General features: G+C 39.6%; 1 protein-coding gene across 1 annotated transcript in view; it reads right to left on the bottom strand.

The window, feature by feature from the left end:
• LOC149259037 (clavaminate synthase-like protein At3g21360) overlaps window positions 1-21,478 on the bottom strand; it is a 42,033-nt gene that overhangs the window by 10,278 nt on the left and 10,277 nt on the right. Inside the window, exon 2 of the mRNA XM_089417248.1 lies at window positions 18,536-18,789. Within this exon, the coding sequence (XP_089273374.1) occupies window positions 18,536-18,789 (254 nt within the window). The remainder of the gene's footprint in view (window positions 1-18,535; window positions 18,790-21,478) is intronic.

The raw sequence follows: 21,478 nt of genomic DNA on the forward strand, positions 1-21,478 counted from the left end.
ATTTATTCTTCTAACTGATTAATTATGTAGTTTATTTGTTACGACAAATAACGAATAAATCACACTGCAATTCTTCACAAAAAATTACGCTGCAGAGAATAAACTGAAACTGAGAAAAATAGATGCACACACACAATAAAAATGAAACCAATATTTTTGGACAAAAGTCCCTCGAAAAACCAAACTGGGAAAACCAATGCAGTAGATGAGGGTTTATTTTATTATATAGTAGCAAAATCCAAGTACAATCTCTGGATGCTCAAACTGGCAATCCTCCAGCGAAATAATCTGGCCTAAAATATTAGTGAGACAATTTGTGTCACCCAACAACTGATCTCAGCTCCCAAACTAGCTCTGTCTGGGCTACTCGAAACCCCTGCATGAACCTCTACGCTGCCTCTGCGGAAGCCCTTTTTGCACTACCTCCAGAACTCACTGAAATTTGTCTCTCTGCCTAACTTTGCCTCTGGGAATGATTTGCTTTACCTCCTGGATCTCTTCCTGATCTCTAACTGTTGAATCGATCTCCCTCTCAACTAAATCGAACTAGCCTCTGTGTTAAATTTTCATCAAGAATTGTTCTATGCTGCAACTATCACTTCAACAATTTCCAATAGCATCCAAATTATTATTTCCACTTCTTCAGTTAACCAATAACAATAGTGCAATAGTAGATAGAACAATTATACAATGAAAGACAACCAAGAGACAAGAGACACAATATTTGCTTAATGACCAACGAAAAACCCCACATGGGGGAAAACCATTTGCAATTTTTCTTTTATTAGATTGTCTTCAATTGTTCAGCAGAGAGAGTACGTCATCCAAGAGTAAAAGTCAAGCTTTGACTAGTCAATATTCAAAACCAATATCCAATATCCAATAAAGTCAATATGCCAAGCAATTTATCCAAAATAGAGACAAGAGAAAGAGAGAGAGTAAACTCAGGTGCAAATCTGTCCAAGTCAGCTGCAGCAATGTGTGCCCTAACCAGCGATCAGTCAAAGATCAAAACAGTCCTTTAGCAGCGTGATCAATAGCCCACAAATTTGGCCTTAATTGTTGGTTAAAGTCAACCTAAAACAGTGAACAAAAGTACAGTCAAACTCGGTCAAAAGAGGGATAAAGTTTGTGGTCAAAGTCTGCGGTCAACACTTGGTCAAACTTCCCATATTTTCTCGGTCTTTGTGCCAGTCTACTCAGCCTTTGAAAATCGAAATTTTCCCACTCAAAGCAAGTCAAAACATGAAGTCAAACTCAATCAAACTGTGGTCAAACCATCCAGCTGAAAAGGTTAACGCATAAAGTCAAAAATGCCCAAGAGAACCTCGCATATGTGAAGAGAATTTAGCTACCTCGGACCTGTACGAACCAAACAAACCAAGAGAGAGAAGAAGAGTGTGTTGATGTGATGTCCAAATGAGCTTGAGGTGTCCTTAAGTTATAGGCATTGGAGGAGGGATAATTTGTCCTTGGACTAACCTTGACAATTTTGACATTGTGGGCTTCACTTCAAAAATACACTTTTCCTTGTCCAAATCAAGTGCTTCAAAAGTCAATTTTGGTCCTCTCTGAAAGAGGAGTTTAGTCCAATGGTTGGAATTTGTCATTGCGCTGCCAAATTAACACTCCCTCTCAACTAGGGAGAAATTCCAACCACATCATGTGATCATCACAAGTATCTTGGCACCATGTCATGTGTATCCCTGCTCATCTCTGCTTTTCTCTACTCATCTCATGTTGAACACTCTTCAATCTAAAGACAAAGAATTGTTGCATGAGAGCTCCAACTACCACCCTAACTCCAACACCGTCAGGGAGGCTCAGCTGCCACCCGGAATCATCACCATCGGGAAGCCATGGCTACCACCTAAAACTAAAGATAATGGGTGAGATCAACCTACCCTAATGCGTAGGTATCACTCTCTATCCCAAAATCCCCGAAAATAGGTGAGATTAATTTACAAAAGGTAAGGATCACACTCTGCCCTGTTGTCCCTGATCATCCATCTTAACCCTATAGAGTCGAATGGTAGAACACTTGCATCCACCAACTTGGGCGAGATCCACCTATACTGCAAGGGGTAGGGATCAAACTCTATCCCAAGTTCCTCATCCCATTGTCCAGATGGGGAGGTTATCCCACAAAGTGCGCAGGATGCTAATTAGGGCATACTCTGACTAGGGGAGATCTCAGGTCTCTGCATCCTATCAGTCAAAGGTCTCTCATCCCCAAGAGCTCGCCAGCTCCATTCCTCACCCTGGGAGCTCAACCAGGGGGGAAGAGCATTGCTCAGTGTTCTTGATCAACTAGGACTCTTATTCGAAAGGGTCATCTCAACCAATCCAAGTTGCTCTATGAAGAACAAGAACTTCCCTTTCGACAAAGCTTTGGTGAGGATATCGGTTATCTGCTCATCTATCGAGATGTGAAAGAGTCTCACGGTTCCTCTTGGCACCATGTCTCGGATGTAATGATATTTGATCTCAATATTCTTGGACTTGTTGTGGAACATAGGATTTTCTGACAAACGAATCCCACTCTTGTTGTCGCAATAGATAATTGTCGTGTCCAGGACCTGCTCAAGTAGCTCTCCAAAGAACTTCCTCAACCAAATTGTTTCACAACTTGCCAGGCTAGCTGCATTATACTCAGCCTCAATTGTGTTAAGGGCTACAAACTTTTGCTTCTTGCTCATCCACGATATCATGGTAGATCTGAGACTAAAACGACATCTAGAAGTACTCTTCTTGTCGACAACATTGTTAGCCAAATTTGCATCTGTATATCCATGTAGTCTAATAGCTCCAACGACATATCTCAGTCCAAGGTTAATAATCCCATGTAGATATCTCAATATGTTCTTGGCAGCAACCCAATGTACATAGTAAGGCTTAGCCATAAACTAGCTCTAAGTGTTAACTACAAAACATATGTCGGGGCTAGTGTTCACGAGGAACATCAAAGCACCAACCAGTTGTCTATACTTGGAAGGGTTTGCTAGGTCTAGTCCAGCAACCTCTCCACATAACTTCTTGAAATTCATCTCCATAGGTGTAGTCAAGGACCTACATTCTACCATGCCAAATCGCTCTAATAGTTTCACAACATATTTTCCTTGTGAAAGGAAAATCTCGCCTGCTATTTGCCATACCTCAAGTCCCAAGGAAAATCTCGCCTGGTATTTTCCATACCTCAAGTCCCATAAAATAGTGCATCAAACCAAGATCTTTCATCTCGAATTCAGTAGCCAATTCCCTCTTATGTTCAAGAATGAGAGGCTCTGCACCTATCAAGAATAAGTCATCAACATATAATACCAAAATGAGAGGCATACCTTGGACCACTTTGAAGTACAAGTTTCGATCGACATTACTCCTTGTGAATCCCAGTGTTATCAAGAAACTGTCAATACAGGCATACCAAGCACAGGGGGCTTCCTTTAATCCATAGAGAGATTTCTTCAATTGGCACACATGGGTGTTTTTGTCGTGAACTTCAAATCCTGGAGGTTGTTCAACATATACTTCTTCTTGAAGAAAACCATGTAAGAAGGCAACCTTGATCTGGATTTAAACGGGAACGCAACAAATTACAAATATAACCATAAATACAAAGGTGCAAGTAAAAATGACACTCCATTTCATTAATATCAAATACTGAAATATGCTTACAAACAAAATGGAAATAAGATTAGCTCAGGCGATGGTAGCTTATCTCTGAGAAGAGATGTGGCAGCTACATGCCTCTGAACTGTGTTACAATGAGGCTGAAAGGCCTATTTATTATTGAGAAACAATGGAAAACCCTAAACATCCAAAAATCTAACCCTAGGAGATGAAGCACCAAAATTGTGGTCTCCGTTTGGGTAAAATGGTACATCAACTTCCCGGGGTCGTAACTTTGGCATACAATCTCCGTTTGGCTATCATAATACCTCATTTCAAAGATCTCGAAGAGAAAGACAAAAACAAATTGGCAAGCCAATTTGGGACATTTCTAGTCTCTCTGTTTTCCCTAAAAACGTCGTTTAGGGCCTCAAAACGGCTCCAAAAGTTCGGGACCCGAAAAACTGTGAAAAATAGTAAATTGTGCTACAACTAAGGAAACTGAAAAACTGAAAGAGATAGTGTTGGAGGTCCAAGTGGAATAGGCAGGTGGCCACCAATATTCACTTGGATCATTCCTCCCCCCTTAAGAAGCAATGGTCCCATCGCATTGAGTTCCTCCATGAGATGAGGAAACTTCTGCTGAACTTGGTCCCTGGTGAGCCACTTGCCCTAGTGAAGGAGTTGGCCTGCTTTGACAACTCGTTATAGTTGGATCCTTTGTTGTCAAGTGTTCTTGATCTGCGTGTCCATGATCCGATCAGTTGTGGCTTATTCCATGCAATTTGGATTTAACTCTGTGGGTGTGAGTTGTTCTGCAATATCTGATGTGTCTAGCAATGGTGGGAAGTATGGTCGAAGGCGGTCCACATTGAACACTGGGTGCAGGACAAGGAATGGGGGAATGTTGAGCTCAAATGCATTGTCTTCCACTGCCTTGGTAATGGTGTAAAGACCATATCGGAGTGGTCTGAGTTTCCGATAGGCTCCGGTAAGGCGTTCCTTTTGCAAATGCAACCAGACTTTGTCACCCACCTGAAACTTGTGTGGCACCCAATGTTGATCATGTCGCTGCTTGTACTTGGCATTTGATTTCTCCAGAATGTCGTGGACTTGCTGGCGGATGTGTTGGATGTGCTCAATGAAGTTGTTTGCCTTATCAGTTTTGGACTGGACATGAGCCGAATCTGCATGAGTAGCTGCAAATGTCATGGCCACATCAATGGGACATAGTGGCTAGAATCCCAAGCCCACCTGAAAAGGGTTGTGGCCAATTGAGCTGTGGAGAGCCCGGTTATAGCTGTGTTGGACATAGGGGAGGCTCTCATCCCATGTGCGTGGATGCTTTGAGTTGTACATGCACAGAATGTGTACAATCATCCTGTTGACGACCTTTGTCTGGCCATCAGTTTGGGGATGGAAAGTTGTGGACTTAGTGAGCTTGGTGTACAACATCGACTAGAGACTGGACCAAAATGTACTGAGGAACTAATGTCCCTATTTGAGATGATAGATTGTGGGATCCCAAAGTGTACCCACACTCATTCAAAGAAGAGTTTAGCAGTGGCTTCCGCTATGATATTCTTCTTGCAGGCCGCCATAATGGCCATCTTCGAGAATCTGTCGACGACTAAAAAAACATAGTCATTGCCATGCTTAGTAGAAGGAAGGCCCGACATGTAATCCATGGAGATGGATTCCCAAAGTTGACTAGGGGTAGGCAGCGGAGTATAGAGGCCTTTCTTCTTGATGGTCAGTTTGGCAATGGCACAGGCAGTGCAGGATCTGATGTACTTCCCAACATCCTGTCGAAGATTCGGCCAATAGAAATACTTATGCAATACTGCCACTGTTTTCTTGACCCCAAAATGCCCAGCGGCCCGACTGTAGTGTGCTTCGCAAATCATCTTGGCACGCTCTCTTGAAGGAACACAAAGGTGTCCCAAGTGGCATAATAGGGCATCCTGGAGATGAAAATCTGGAACTTGCTGACCCTCCAAGAGCGTCTCGTATGTGTGGCCGAATTCTAGGACGCTTTTGTAGAGAAGTGGCCAATCAAAAGTCTCGTGCCCACAAGAGTTGAGCATGATGGTTAACGCCATGATCAGTGGTCGGCTGAGGCAATCTGCAACATTATTGGTGCTGCCTTTCTTATACTTGATATTCAAATGGAATTGTTGCAGGTATGTGGACCACTTCGGATGGCGATCATTCTGCAACTTCCCTTGCGTCTGTATGAACTGCAGGGGCCGGTGGTCTGTGTGGATGACCGTTTCCTTCCCCAATATGTAATGCTTCCATTGTCAGCAGGCTTGCACAATGGAATACATCTCTTTGTCATAAGTGGGATACTTTCAGACTGTGTTTGAAAGTGTCTCACTCTGATATGCCATTGGATGCCCCTGTTGAGTAAGGACTGCCCCAATAGCATAGTCAAAGGCATCTGTCTCAATCTCAAATGGCTGTTGCAAGTCTGGTAATGTGAGCATTGGTGCACAGCAGAGGCGATGTTTCAACTTTGTGAATGGCTTCTGTTGAGATTCAGACCAAAAGAATTTTGCTTTTGCTCCTCCCTTGGTGACTTGACTCAAGGACCAAGTGATATGAGAGAATCCCAACATGAACCTGCGGTAGAACTTGGCAAGACCCAAAAAGCTGCAGAGCTCTGTCAAAGTGGTTGGAGCTGGCCAATCCTAGATGACTTGGATCTTGGTTGGATCCACATTCAGCCCCCGTTCATCAATAATGTATCCCAGATACTTAACCTAGGTCATGCCAAAAGTGCATTTCTCTAAATTGGCACATAGCTTGTGTTGTCACAGTGTTTGGGGAACTTGTCGGATGTGGTGGAGGTGCTCTTCCCAACTCTGGCTGAAGATCAGAATGTCATCCAAGTATACCACTACAAATGAGTTGGTGAATGGCCGCAAGATGTTATCCATCAGCCTCATGAAGGTTGCAGGAGCATTCGTCAACCCAAAAGGCATAACCAACCATTCGAAAAGGCCTCCTTGGCTTTGAAGGCAGTCTTCCACACATTGGAGGGTTCGATTGGTACTTGGTGATATCCTGATTTCAAGTCAATCTTGCTGAAATATTTTTCCCCCTTCAGTTGGTCCAGAAAGTCATCAATTTGTGGGATTGGGTACCTATTCCAGACAGTGATGTTGTTCAGTGCCCGATACTCAATACAGAGTCTCTAAGTCCCATCCTTCTTCTGTACCAACACGATCGAGATCCCACAGAGGATGAACTCGGTCGGATGTGAGCTTTCTACAACAGCTCCTAAATCTACCTCTTGATTTCGTCGTTCTCCAGAATGGAGCATCGATAGATTGGTCCATTGGGAAGCGGCACACCTGGGGTCAAATCGATGGAGTGCCTGACCTGACAGTGTAGAGGCACCCATGCGGGAGAGGTGAAGATGTCCTCGCACTCCTCCACAACTTTGTCCATCTGTTGTTGTCGTGCGGAGGGGCTCTGTCTGGAGGTCATAGCCACCATCTTCTTCTTTCCCTAAGGGCGTATCATCAGGAAAACAAATTTCCCGGTTTTGGAAATGAGCTTACAACATTGTTTTGCAGTAACCAAAGAGATGGTGGTAGGCAATGCTACCTCCGGTATCTTGTACAACTTATTTCCCAAAGTAACAATAATAGCACGAGGCCTTGACTCATACACAACATGTCACTTCCATAAGTATGGTTGGCCTAATCATACATCACAAACATCAAGGGGAGAAACATCACATAATACCTCATCCGTGAAGGGCTTGATGCTGTATGGAAGGTGGCACTGCTGGCTCACGCGAAGATCCCGTCCTTGGTGAAGCCACACGATGGTGTATGGTTATGGATGTGTTGTGGTCGGTAAGTCTAGCTGCTTCACAACCTCTGCCGAAATGAGGTTCTTTTGGCTCCCGCTGTCGACAATGAACTGTAGTGGGGAACCCTTTACCCACATCTAGGAGTGGAAGAGGCGCTCCTCCTCTTGATCTTCGGTTCCTCCTTTTGGACCTTCGTGGTGGCAACGGTGGCGTTGGGCTCCGCATCGATAATTTTCTTCCCTTTGTCATTCCCCTTGTCGAGTTCTGACTCAGAGTCGGAACATGCATCTAATTCTAAAGCCTTTAGCTCAGCCACCAGTGACTGCTTGGCCCGACACTCACTTGTGTTGTGAGTGGAGCTCTTATGGAACTCAGAGCACTTTCCCGTGTCCTTCTTCGGCTTTGCGGTGTTGTTCTTTGGTTGCGGCTTTGCCGGGTTGTCCTGTGTCGCCCCGCCTTGGTTTTGTCTTTTGTTCTGCGGTTTGGGGGTACCTTTCCCTTGCTTCGGATTCGCAGATCCAAAGTCTCGCTTCTTCTGTTTAAACTTTTGCTCGATCTTGACGGCATACCGATATGTCGTGCCGAGCCAGGAGATGTTCAGGAACTCCATCTCGTCCTGGATGTACTTGTGTAGACAATCGCGGTAATTGAGAACCAAATGGTTCTCAGGATCCTTAATACCCAACTTCGTGCGAAGGGTATGAAAAACATTGGTAAACTCTGATACATCTTGGTCCTTTCCCTGTCACAGCGTTGTCCACTTTATGTATTTATCCTCATAGCTCCTGACAAGGTAGTACTGCTCCTTGATGGCATCCCGGAACGAGTTCCAAGTGGGTGCAGCTGAAAACAATGAGTTCGTACTTTCATCCTTCTGCTCACAGTAGGTTTCCCACCAGTCCTTGACGTGGGGGGCTACTTTGAGAAGTGCAAAAGTGATATTTTCCCGACTGGAAAAATCATGAATGGAAAATAATCCTTCTAGCAGATTTAACCATTTATCTATAGCGTTTGCATCTATCTGACCCTCAAATATGGGAATGTCAAAATTAACTTGTACCTTAAAGGGTGTGGCGCTTCCAGAGTAGTAGCCGAAAGTAGATGCGTCGCCCTTGGGTAGCCCTGAAGGATCTGGACAAAGTTGTCCATCATTGTGTTCCTTTGTCGCTCGAGGGCTTCTTCGAGCAAGATTTTGATAGGATCTCCTGCGCCATCGTCTTTCTTTTCATCCGCCATGGGAGGCCATCGGGATTTGCGAGGTTGGTCTTGTAAAGGTTCGACCAGTTCAAGCCCTAACTCCTTATATCCCGACCTCGTTGGGGACATACAAAGAAAACAGAGAAAGAGAAGACCGCTCTGATACCACTGATCCGGATTTAAACAGGAACGCAACAAATTGCAGATATAACCACAAATATAAAGGTGTAGTAGAAATAACATGTCATTTCATTAATATCAAATACTGAAATATGCTACCAAACATAATGGAAATAAGACTAGTTCGGGCAATGGTAACTTATCTCTGAGAAGAGATGTGGCAGCTACATGCCTTTGAACTGTGTTACAATCAGGCTCAAAGGCCTATTTATTATTGAGAAATAATGGAAAACCCTAACCATCCAAAAACCTAACCCTAGGAGATGAAGCGCCAAAACTGTGGGCCCTGTTTGGGTAAATTGGTACATCAACTTCCTGGGGTCGTAACTTTGGCATACGATCTCCGTTTGGCTATCATAATACCTTGTTTTGAAGATCTCAAAGAGAAAGAGGAAAACAAATTGGCAAGCCAATTTAGGACGTTTCCAATCTCTCAGTTTTCCCTAAAAACACCATTTAGGGCCTCAAAACGGCTCCAAAAGATCAGGACCCGAAAAACTGCCAAAAATAGTAAACTGTGCTACAATTAAGGAAACCGAAAAACTAAAAGAGACGATGTTGGGGGTCCAAGTGGAATAGGCAGGTGGCCACCAATATCCACCTGGATCAAGCCTTCACATCCATTTGGTGAAGAGTCCATCCCTGACTAGATATCATCATAATTCTCTCCCTCTTTTTGGGAGAACCCTCGGGCTATGAACCTTGCCTTATATTTTTTGATGCTTCCATCAGCCCCATGCTTGATTTTGTAGAGCCATTTTGAATTCACCATGGATTTCCCCTTTGGTCTTGACACAACATCCCATATGTTGTTCTTCATGATTGACTCCTATTCTTCCGCCATAGCATCCTTTCAGACTTGTTCTTTACTGGTAAGGTGGGAGGTTCAACTTGAATCATATTACTCATTGCTACCACATATCCTTGGTACCACATGGCTTCTTACTTTCTCTAAAGGTCCCTCTAGCGGGAATGTGTCACTTGGCATCTTGGAATGTGTCACGAAGCCAAATTGGTCTCTTCCTTGCAGGAGGATCACATGGAGGAGGATCCAAGGGGTCCATTGGCTGCTACATGGGATCATCAAAAATATCTTTCTCAAATTCTGGCATGGAAGGACCTTCTAGAATATCCATATCATCATTCTTCTTCTCAGGAAGAGGAGGCTGAGGAAGGTCCCTTGCTTTCCCAAGGGCAGCATCTTCATCGAATGCTACATCCCTACTAATTTCAACATTCCTTTGGCCAGGAATATATATTCTAAATGCTTTAGAATTTTCACAATATCCAAAAAACATACCCTTTCTTCCAGTGGCTTCCTGTTTGTTTCTTTTGTCCTTTGGCACATGGAAATATACGCGGCAGCCAAATATTCCGAGATGACCAATGTCAGGCTTAATACCTGTGTACACTTCCTCGGGAGTCTTGTTGTCCAATGCTTGATGAGGTACCCTGTTTTAAACATATACTATTGTATTTGTTGCTTCACCCCAAAGGAACTTTGGCAACTTTTGATCATGGAGCATAGCTTGGACAAATTCTACAATAGACCTGTTCTTTCTCTCAACCACTCCATTTTGTTCAGGATTATAGGGCACAATAGTCTCCTTCTTGATACCTTCCTTCTTGCAAAAGTCTATGAATTCATTTGAGATGTATTCCCCATTGTTGTTGGACCTGAAGATCTTAATTTTCTTCCCTGTTTGATTTTCGACCAAAGCCTTTAACTCCTTGAACATTTTGAAGGCCTCATCCTTGTGCTTCAAGTAATATATCCATGTCTTTCTTGAGAAATTGTTGATGAAGGTAATGTAGTAGAGATGGCCACCAAGTGAATATATGGGCACCGAACCACATATATCAGAATAAATGAGATGGAGGATGTATTTCGTCTTGTTCTCGCTAGAGGGGAATGATCCCCTTGTCTTCTTTCCACTGGAAAACCCTAGACGTACTCCATCGTGTTGAGCTTGAACATCGGGGATCCCAGAGACTAACTTCTTCAATTTCAGAAGTGCTTCATGGTGAAGATGGGCTAGCCTTTGGTGCCATAGCTCGCTTTGATGATTTGTATAATGGACCATTGCTAGAAGAGGTCTTCTAGTGACTCTATATAGTATTTCAAATCTAGATCCCAACGTGAAAGCATCTCTCATAAAGGATTCAACAAGCTAAGTACTTTTCCTTTGAGGAAACGACCCTCATTCCTTTGTCTTCCAAAGCAGATATAGATACCAAATTCTTCTTCAATCCCAGCACATACATCACATCATGAAGCAAAACAGATTCCCCAGAGTCCAAGTGAAATTTAACAGACCCAAATCCTTTAACGAGATGAGTGGAGTTATCTCCAAGAATAATCTTCAAACTTGACTCCCTCTCTACCAAATTTCAGAGAACATCCTTATACTTAGAGAAATGATGAGAGGCCCCACTATCAACCAACTAACTATCCCAAGCATTCGTAGGAGAGGAATTATAAAGAGAAGAAATAAGGATATATTCAGATTGATTAGCAACATTACTTTCATACCTAGAATTTCTTGACCTCTTTTGTGGACGATTGCCTTCTTCGTGATCATCGGGAGAGTCTCTTCTTCTTCTATCATTCCTTCTCCCATCTCTTCTATCATATGACATGTTGTTGTTATAGCCAAGGTTATTGTTGTAGGTCCTCGAAATATTTCTCCTTAGAGCATCTAGTTTCTCAGGGCAATCTAAAACATAGTGACCCTTTTGATGACAATTGTAGCATTCAACATCTTTATTTCGTCTTCTTGAGTCCTTGGAGTCTCGGTTGACTTGAGGAGTTCTTCTTGCATTAGATGGCTTTCCCTTTCCTTTCCTCTTGTTCTTCTTCTTCCCTTGAGAAACAAAGGCAATAGGCTCTCCTTCATTTGGCCTTTGAATTCTCCCCGTAGATATCATCATTCTTTCTTCTTGATCGCATGGAGCAAGTAGCTCATCAAAAGAAGGGATCCTTTCCTTGTTGATAGAAGTAATGAACATGTCCCATGATGAAGGAAGATCACTAAGGGAAATCATCATTAGTTCCCTGTCAGGTACAATTTCTTGAGCAATCTGAAGTTGATCCCTGATTTCAATGATTCTCATGAAGAATGATTGTATAGTCTCTCCCTTGTGCATCTTAGTTTCCTTTAGTTGATTTTTCAAATCCATAATGTGGCTTGAATTGTTCACTTCATACATGCCAACAATCCTATCATACATTTCCTTGGATGTCTTCAAAGAAGAAATATAAACAAGTAGATGATCTCTTAAAGAATCAATAATCATCTTCTTAGCTTTAATCTCACCTTTCTTGTACTTGGATTTGATAGCTTGGAGAACATTTTGTGGTGGTCCTTAAATATTTCCTTCCACGTATTACAAGACATCACACTCATCTAAGGTGACATTGATCTTGGTCTTCCAAGCTGCAAAGTTAGATGCATTAACTAGTTTTTCATTATCCTTTAAGTATGAGGTAGACATTTTTTACCAGACCAAAAACCAGCTAATAGAAGATGGATGCTCTTGCTCTATGTCTCTTGGACTTGTCTTCACCTTAGCTCTGATACCATGTTAAATTTTCATCAAGAATTTTTCTACGTTGCAACTATCACTTCAACAATTTCCAATAGCATCCAAATTACAATTTCCACTTGTTTAATTAACCAATAACAGTAGTGCAATAGTAGATAGAACAATTATACAATGTGCACAATGAAAGACAACCAAGAGACAAGAGACACAATATTTGGTCATTGACCAGCCAAAAACCCCACAACGGGTAAAACCCTTTGCAATTATTTTTTTATTAGATTTTCTTCAAATGTTCAACATAGAGAGTACATCATCCAAGAGTCAAAGTCAAGCTTTGACTAGTCAATATTCAAAACCAATATCCAATATCTAATCAAGTCAATATGCCAAGTAATTTATCCAAAATAGTGACAAGAGAGAGAGAAGGAGAGTTAACTCTGGTGCAAATCTATCCACGTCAACTACAACAATGTGTGCCTAACTAGTCATCAGTCAAAGGTCAAAACAATCCTTTAGCAAACTCTCTCAACAACCTACAAACTCGACCTTAATTGTTGGTCAAAGTTAGCCCAAAACAGTGAACAAAAGTCCAGTCAAACTCAATCAAAAGAGAGATGAAGTCTATAGTCAAAGTCTACAATTTCCTGCAGTCAATGCTTGGTCAAACTTCCCATATTTTCTCGGTCTTTGTGCCAGTCTACTCAGCCTTTGAAAATCAAAATTTTCCCACTCAAAGCAAGTCAAAACATGAAGCCAAACTCAGTCAAATTGTGGTCAAACCATCCAGCTAAAAAGGTCAACGCATAAAGTCAAAAATGCCCAAGAGAACCTCGCATATGTAAAGAGAATTTAGCTACCTCGGACCTGTACGAACCAAACAAACCAAGAGAGAGAAGAAGAGTGTGTTGATGTGATGTCCAAATGAGCTTGAGGTGTCCTTAATTTATAAGCATCGCAGGAGGGCTAATTTGTCCTTGGGCCGACCTTGACAATTTTGACATTATGGGCTTCACTTCAAAAATACACTTTTCCTTGTCCAAATTGAGTGCTTCAAAAATCAATTTTCGTCCTCTTGGAAAGAGGAGTTTAGTCCAATGGTTGGAATTTGTCACTGAGCTACCAAATTAGCACTTTGAAGCATCTGCGCAAACCCTGCGCAACATTACTAAGGAAATACTGCGACCTCTCTTCTGCTAACTCTCAGGCACTGCAACTTCAAGGCTACTGGATCACTCTCTGCCTCTCTCTATTGATGATTTTCCGGTTGAGAATCTCACTTTCTCTTCGGAAGTTATCCCTGCCCCTCTGCTACAAGAAATATAAGGGGCTTGAGGGTCACTTGGAAAACACACTGAGAGATCAAGGAAATCGATTTTCTTCCTAAGAACTTCACACTTCAGAAAAATCGATTTCCTTGATCTCTCAATGTGTTTTCCAAATGACCCTCAAGCCCCTTCTTATATCTTCCTGTTAGACAACCAACAGCCTAGATTAAATCATAATCAAAGGCTCAGATCGTTTTGCCTTGATCCGTGTCTTTTTCTAGAAGTTTCACCCTTGATTAGTTTAATACCCATTAATATTTTATCTTTCCTAAGTTTAGACTTAGGAACCCCATTAAAAATATTAATTATTTTAACAAAATCACTTCTGGGTGGAATTTCCCAAAACGCTTTATGGGTTCTTTGGAATACATGTGCCCAAGCCTCCCTGCAAAATTTGAGGCTTGGAGCACACATCCGATGCTACCCCAAATCAAGATTCAGGACAATCAACAAGTTCCCAAGTGTTGTTTTTCGTCATTGCCTTGTATTCTTCAACCATTGCATTTTGCCATTCGACATGCTTCAGCCTTCACTACCTCATTGTATGTGGAGGGCTCAATAAAATCGTTTGTTATTAAGGAAAAATTTTCTTCATTTCTTTGTGAACTTCTTATTCCTGTTTTGTTTTGTTCATCCGGCCTTACATCCTTCAAAAGCTGAAGGGCCCATTTAGACAGTTAATGTTGACTTGTTTGTGGATCTAAATAATCACCAACATTATAAAGTGGATTGATATAAACATATGTTCTTTCACATCTAAAGGTTCAGGGGGTGGAGAGTCATTGATGGATGAACTACTGCTAGAATATTCAGATGAGCTTTCGGAAGATCCAAATGGTCTAGATGAAGTAGGTGAGCTGGATGAATAATTTTATGAAGAAGTCAATTCAATCTCTCATACCAATGTTGTGTACTTGGTTGATTTTGTATTCTGCGTTTCTTTTTATCACCCTTGGTTTCCAATTTTTGCAGAAGATTTTCTATCTCTATGGCAAGCTTGCATTTTGTTTCATCAAATATAACATTTTTGCTGACAACAAACTTTCCATGGACAGAAGATGATATCCCTTCTTTTCAGTGGATTACCCAATCAATGTACACTTCAAATTTCGTGAATCAAGCTTAGTTCGTTTTTCTTTCAGAACTAAGGCATAGCATATTGAACCAAACTCTCTAAGATGTTTTACTCGAGGTTTGAAACCGAACCATGCTTCATATTGTGTAATTTCATTCAAAGAAGCAGTGGGAGACCTACTTCTTAAGTATATTGTTGTATGCATTGCTTCTGCCCAATATGGACTTAAATTTTTTAAAGTTAGCATGGATCTTTCCATCCCTAACAAGGTGTGATTCATTCATTTTGCCACTCCACTCTGTTGTGGAGTGTAGACATTTGTAAATTGTCTTTTAATACCATTGTCACTGCAATAAGTTTGGAATTTGTTGGAAGTGAATTCGCCTCCATTATTTGTCCTAAGAGTGCCAATTTGCTCTTTAACTTCATTCTCAACTAGTTGGCAAAAAGTCTTGAACTTTTCAAAGGTTCTAACATTTGTTTCAAAAAATAAACCCAAGTCATTCTATTAAAATCATCAATGAAGAGTAGAAAATATTTACAACCTCCTAAAGAAGCCTGTAGAGGTCCACAAATGTCATTGTGAACCAATTGCAAATGCATGTTTCAGCGCCATGAACTTGTTGGAAAAGTCTCTTGACTTTGTTTCCTGTAAATTCAAACTTCACATCTTGCATTTTATTTCTTAAAAGTTGGAAGTCCTTTACCATTCCCCACTTTTGAAGTTGAGAGAAACTTTCAAAGTTTAAATGTCCATATCTAACATGCCACGACCTTATAGGTGAAATACCTATATTTGTTGCTCCTGCAAAATCAGAGTTTTGCGGAATGGTTGTTTCTTTCATCCTTTGAAGCTTTCCATCTTCATATCCTACCATAACTGTCTTCATATTTCATTTAATGGAATTGATTTTTACTAAGCCATCCTCCATAACGACCTGATGTCCTAGTTGTGGAATCATGACTAATGATAACAAATTCTTCTTGAAAGTTGGTACATACCAAACATTTGAAATTAGTTTTTCTCCAATGCCAGGAAGAGAAACTTTTACTACACCTTTTCCACAAGGAGTGTGTCTTGTATCATCTGCTAGAAATATTGAATTGAGTTGACACAATTGAAAGGTCCAAAAGAAGTCATGTTGAAAGTCACATGTTGTGTTGCCCCTGTATCTAAAATCCAATCTTCATAATCACTTTTAAGATATGTCGAGACCTGTAAGGCTATTGATTTTGAACTTTGAAGTGTAGTGAAGACATATTTTGAGCCATCATCTTCTTGATCATTAGCAAACTTTGCCAAATGTTGTTGAAACTTGGGAGTTTTTTCAATAGAAGTTCAACAATCTTCAGCATAATGACCAACTCTAATGCATCTTTTACAAACAATTTGATTGAAATCTTTCCTCTACCTCTACTTTGTCCTCTTCCTTGATTTATCCTCTGCCTTGACTTTGTCCTCTGCCTCCACTTTGTCCTCTTTCTTGATTTTTTCCTTTGCCTTGACTGTTGCCTCTACCAGAACTGTTGCCTTTGCTGAAATTGTTGCCTCTGCCTCTGGAACTTTCAGTTGAAGATTTACTAGTATTAGCTTCTATAAAAAAACATCTTCTCCACCCTGTTTCTTCTTCCCAAAATTGAGCTAGCATTTCACTTAATTCATCAAATTTTAATTTTTGTAGTTTTCCAATCACATGTAAACTTTCCAAGAAATGTATATATGAATAAGGCAAACCAACAATCAAAATAGTAGTCATGAAGCTAGCATCCACTGCTTGAAATCCAGCCTCTACTATTTCTAGCTTAATATTCTTAAGTCTGGAAATGTACTCTAGTACATCTCTCCCTTCTGTCAGTTTATGTTGAAGCAGCTTCAATTGTAGATCAACTCCCTTTGATTCTGGTTGTGTATCAAATAAATCTTTAAATGTTTTCTACGCAGACCATGCATCTGAAGCATTTTCTATATGAACATACATTTCATCATTAACTGAAGATTTAATTAATGTTAATGCCTTTGCATTTTTTATCTGCCATTTAGCTAGTGAGTCTACGTCCATAGGATTAAAGTTTTAATGTGGGCACTATTTTATATTAAAATGTATATATATCCATTACTTCATGTTTGAAAAGTGTAAAGGAATATTTTTGGGAAAGTATATTTTTTTTTTCATGGAGAGATAAGGTGTGATAAAGTAAATTGTTTAATGGAGGGATAAGGTGTATTTTTTTAATTTGTAATATTTTGGAGTGATAAGTGACTGGAGTAATAAGTGATTTTTTAAAGTAATTTTTGAGTAATAAGTTACTTTTGTAATATTTGGAGTGATAAGGAGTAATTTTGTAATTTGTAATTTGTAATTTTGGAGCAATAAGGTGTAATTTTTTTATTATTTGTTTCTTTTAGAGAAACAAAATTGTAATTCAAAGTAACTTTTGCTTTGAGGGGGGTTGGAGTCAAAGAAGTCAAATTGCAAGAGCATTGTAAAAGTCAAATTTTGAAAGTTTTATTATAAAATTTCAGAAAAGTTGACTAGAGCCAAGTGCAAAGCTTAGTGACTCTTCTACTCTAACAACTATACGAGGGTAAAAGCCAAACCCCAATAGCTCTGATACCATAATAATAGCAGAAGTTTCCTCAGACATACAAATTTTATTAATAAGGAAAAGAAAAATTACATGAAATCTAAAAGAGCTTACACACAATCACTCAATGCCCTTGCAAGTGAAGAGAAACAAGTTTTAAATAAGCTTGTGTCCTAAACTAATTGTGTTATGGATCACTTATTTCATTCACAAGTGTCCATTTACATTTAATGCACTTTTAACAACACTCCTAACTATTTTCCTAAATTAATTCCTAAGAAACGACACCTTTCTAGATGTCATATCTCTTATAACAAGTAGCTATTCTAAAATATCTCCAATATTTAATTAAATATTACACTCTAAATAATTGAACTATGGTTTATGTATATTTGATCATCTAACAAAATTGGCCTTAATGTTTCGCTATGTCTGCCATAGTGATTTGGAATTAGGCTCCCCTGTAGTATTTGGAGTGTATACTTTATTAGAAACATAATAGGAACTTTGTCTATTTAACACATGTAAATATTCCCGATATGAAATACCACCCCAACTCTTTTCTATTGGGAAATAAGCTCGAGTATAAATGGCTGTTGAGAAGGTACAAGGCTTGAAAAGCATACGGGCCAATACTTATGCAGAGCTAGTAGAGATGATAGCAGAATGACTGCATCAACCAACCAACCTGACAAGAAGTTGGCACTTACTATCTTAAGATAAAATCCTTTTTTTAAGGGTGCCAACTGAACAATCTTGTGTACTTTCGTCTTTGAAAAGGGCCTTTAGAATATTAGACTTTTCTCAATCTACCATTCTCATTAATACCCAGCATCATAGACTAGTATGAACTGTTACATAAAAAATAATTTAAAACCCATGAAGAATTGAGGAATCAAATATTTTGTTATTAGGTTTCAGGCTGCCTTTGTAACTTTCAACGTTGAAAGGATATGAAGATAAATTTAATCCAAGCTATAGGGGTTTTATATGAAACATTCAAGCAAGTGCTTGTGGGCAAAAGGAATTAGAACAATAAAAGGAAGAGATTAGGAAGAGATAGACAGTTAACATGGTAATTGCAGCCAACATTGTCAACATCAAGTTGTAAGTGAAAAAGAAGAGAGATTATAAAAAGGTAAGTTCCAAACCACATGCAATCAAACACTAGTAGATATAAATATTTCATACCTTTTTTCAGCTTCATCCTTATCCTTTGTCAGGAAAGTAGAGTGCCAACCACGACCAATAGGAGAGGAGAGATCATCATCTTCTCCCAAAATACGAATATAAAGCAAACCCGTTTCCTCCAATTTTTTGACAAAATCAGGGAATTTCTCTGCCATCCTTTTATATATAAGATGACTCAGGACAATTGGTGTTTCTCCACCTATTGCTGGCTCCACTTCACAATAAAAAAATAATTTTGCAGGATATTCAAGTACCTACAAGACAACACAAAAAATTTCTTCTCATGAATAGACCACCAAAACTAGTGGATTAAAAACATCTTTGTTTTGGAAAGATTTTAAGAATTTTGGATGGAAAGAGGATAACAAATTTAATTAAAAATTTTCAATTCAATACATATACCCATGTCTAGCTTAAATCCATTTGAATTACATCCTCTTAAAACCAAAAAAAAAGAGTGTATTATTATATCTATCACAGATTTTAATGAGTTCAAATCCTAACTATCATTTAATGCAAGCAGTATTTGATCCAGTTCACACTAAAAAATAAGTATAACTGCTGACATAATTCCTGCCAGTACAAGGGTAATATTATGGAAAACTAACTGAATTCAGGCTGACTTCAGAAAGGGTGACTAAGTACCAGTTTGCATCGTTTGAGAAAAGTATAGATTTGTGTTGGCTTGATTGCCCTCTTTTTAACTAATTGAACTCTACCTTCAGCATAGAGGCCGCAATTATTGAGTGTCTATACTGTCAAAAGCAGCCAAAACTTGCACCTGGCCTCATATTTGTCAAAAACAATTAAAGGACATCATGAGGACATCATGACTTGCACTGTATCAATTTCTGAATAAACTTTGGAGCATCCCAGCTAGGAATTGAACTTGGGTTGTTTGTACAGAAGTGCTTCATAATCACCCATTTAAGTAAAAATTGTACAAGACAGCCATTTCCTGAAAAAGGATCTTCCACATGGTGAATAGTGATTGGATCTAGAGATATAAGATCATTGGTCCATGGTAGAATCTCATCTTTCCTTGTTCATCATAATGTTTTGCACTAGAAAGTACACCCCATGCCGCTACATTTTAATTTCTATGTCATAGATTTTGAACAAGTGGGTTAGTTGTATCTCGTTTGTGGGAAAGTTGGGGGTTCTTTATTCATAAACTTGAGAGAGGTTGTGGATCACAAGGACTGTGGATCTACATGAATGGGTGAAACCTCTGTCATTTGCGGCAAAATAGGAAACCCCCTTTCTAGAGACTTGAGAAATTCAACAAGCGTTTTCCACCATGTTCTGGTTGATGAAACATTTGTCATTCACAGAAATCATTGTATAAATGCATATCACAGCAGCAGAAATAAAGTTCACTAGCAAATACAAGAGAGAAAGCATACAAATTACTTGCATTACTTTTTCAAACAACACATTATATGAGAGTACAAGCTAAGGTGACTCTTCATATTCCACTTAATCGAAGCCTAATTGAAAGTGACTTAAGCTAATTCCATTTTGTGACAATAACTAGGTAATACATGCTAACATGTACTTTGTTGACTTGAGCAACTAAAGTACTTCTATTGGTTATGACCATTACACATACTCTATCATCCTCCTTTAATGGTTATAGAAGACACTACACCAACCTTATCTCTAAAATATATAAACATATCTGGCCTGAGAGGCTTGGTAAGCATGTATGATGTATGTAGTTTACTCTTGCGTTGCACAATATTGCAACTCAATTTGCTTGTTCTCCACCAACAGTTGGATAAAAAGACAATGTACTTCAACATGTTTGGCATGATGATGAAGCACAATGTGCTTTGTCAATTTAAGTACACCTTGATTGTCAGAGTGTAGTGAATGTAGAATTAGCTCATGTGACTTGCAAATCATGAAGTATCATCCTCAATGAAACTGTCTCACAAACTACACTAATTGCTTCCGTATACTCCACTTCAGTGAAGGAAGGAATGTGACGCTACTTGATGCTTCTTATGCAGTGATAAAATTGTGACTGTATCAAGGCTGAAAATATACCTAGTAGTGAGGTTCTTGTTATAAACTCCCCATGTCCAATCCGAGCTATAAACCTGCAAGTATAAAATCCTTAACTTTACCATCTAGGATGCCAAACCCTTAGTTTACCCTTCACATACCTTAATATCCTCTACATTGCCATCGCAATGATCAGCTTTTGGGGCTATCATAAATCTAGATATATGGTTGACCAGAAAGCTTTAGATCTGGTCTGTGGTTGCAAGACAAATCAAGCTTCCTACCAGCTATTTACAACTAACCATTTACAACTAATTTACTACTAACCATTTACAACTAACCATTCTAAACCTCTCAAACAAACTCTTGGCATAACCACAAGTCAGATTTTACCGCTATTTGCGATGACTATGTCATCCGCATAAACCACTACAATCACCACATCATCAACAATTCCTTTGACATAAAGATTTCGACTAAGAAGGATTTTACTGAATCTAGACCCTGTAAGGTATTTATCCAATTTTGTGTATTGGGTTCATGGGACCTGTTTTTGGAAAAAATCGCGATCTGATCGCAAAAAATTGTCGGGCCGCACGACAGCGAGTTTTCAAAGTCTTATTTTGGGTTTTTTTATTCGTTTTGTAGACAGAGGGCAAGGATGCGAGCTAAGGAGGAGAATTCATCTACAAGGGAAAGAGAGGAGAAAAATGAAGGAATTTAGCATCCCAAACAAAACAAAAAAAAAGTTTGGACCAAGTTTCTTCAGCAAGGCGTGTTTTTCAGGTATGGGCATTAAATTTGGCCCTAATTTTTTTGTTTTTTCCTTGTCTTTCTTGGGTTTTCGTCACCCATATATTTTCCATGATTTTTGCTTGGATTTGAGTGTGTTTTTTTTGGTTCATTTTTGTTGCATTTAGTGGAGAGGGTTTT

This window comes from Pinus tabuliformis, chromosome 6 (assembly GCF_031772625.1).
Source record: "Pinus tabuliformis cultivar Carrire ecotype Pingquan chromosome 6, CPIR1, whole genome shotgun sequence".
Lineage (NCBI taxonomy): Eukaryota > Viridiplantae > Streptophyta > Pinopsida > Pinales > Pinaceae > Pinus > Pinus tabuliformis.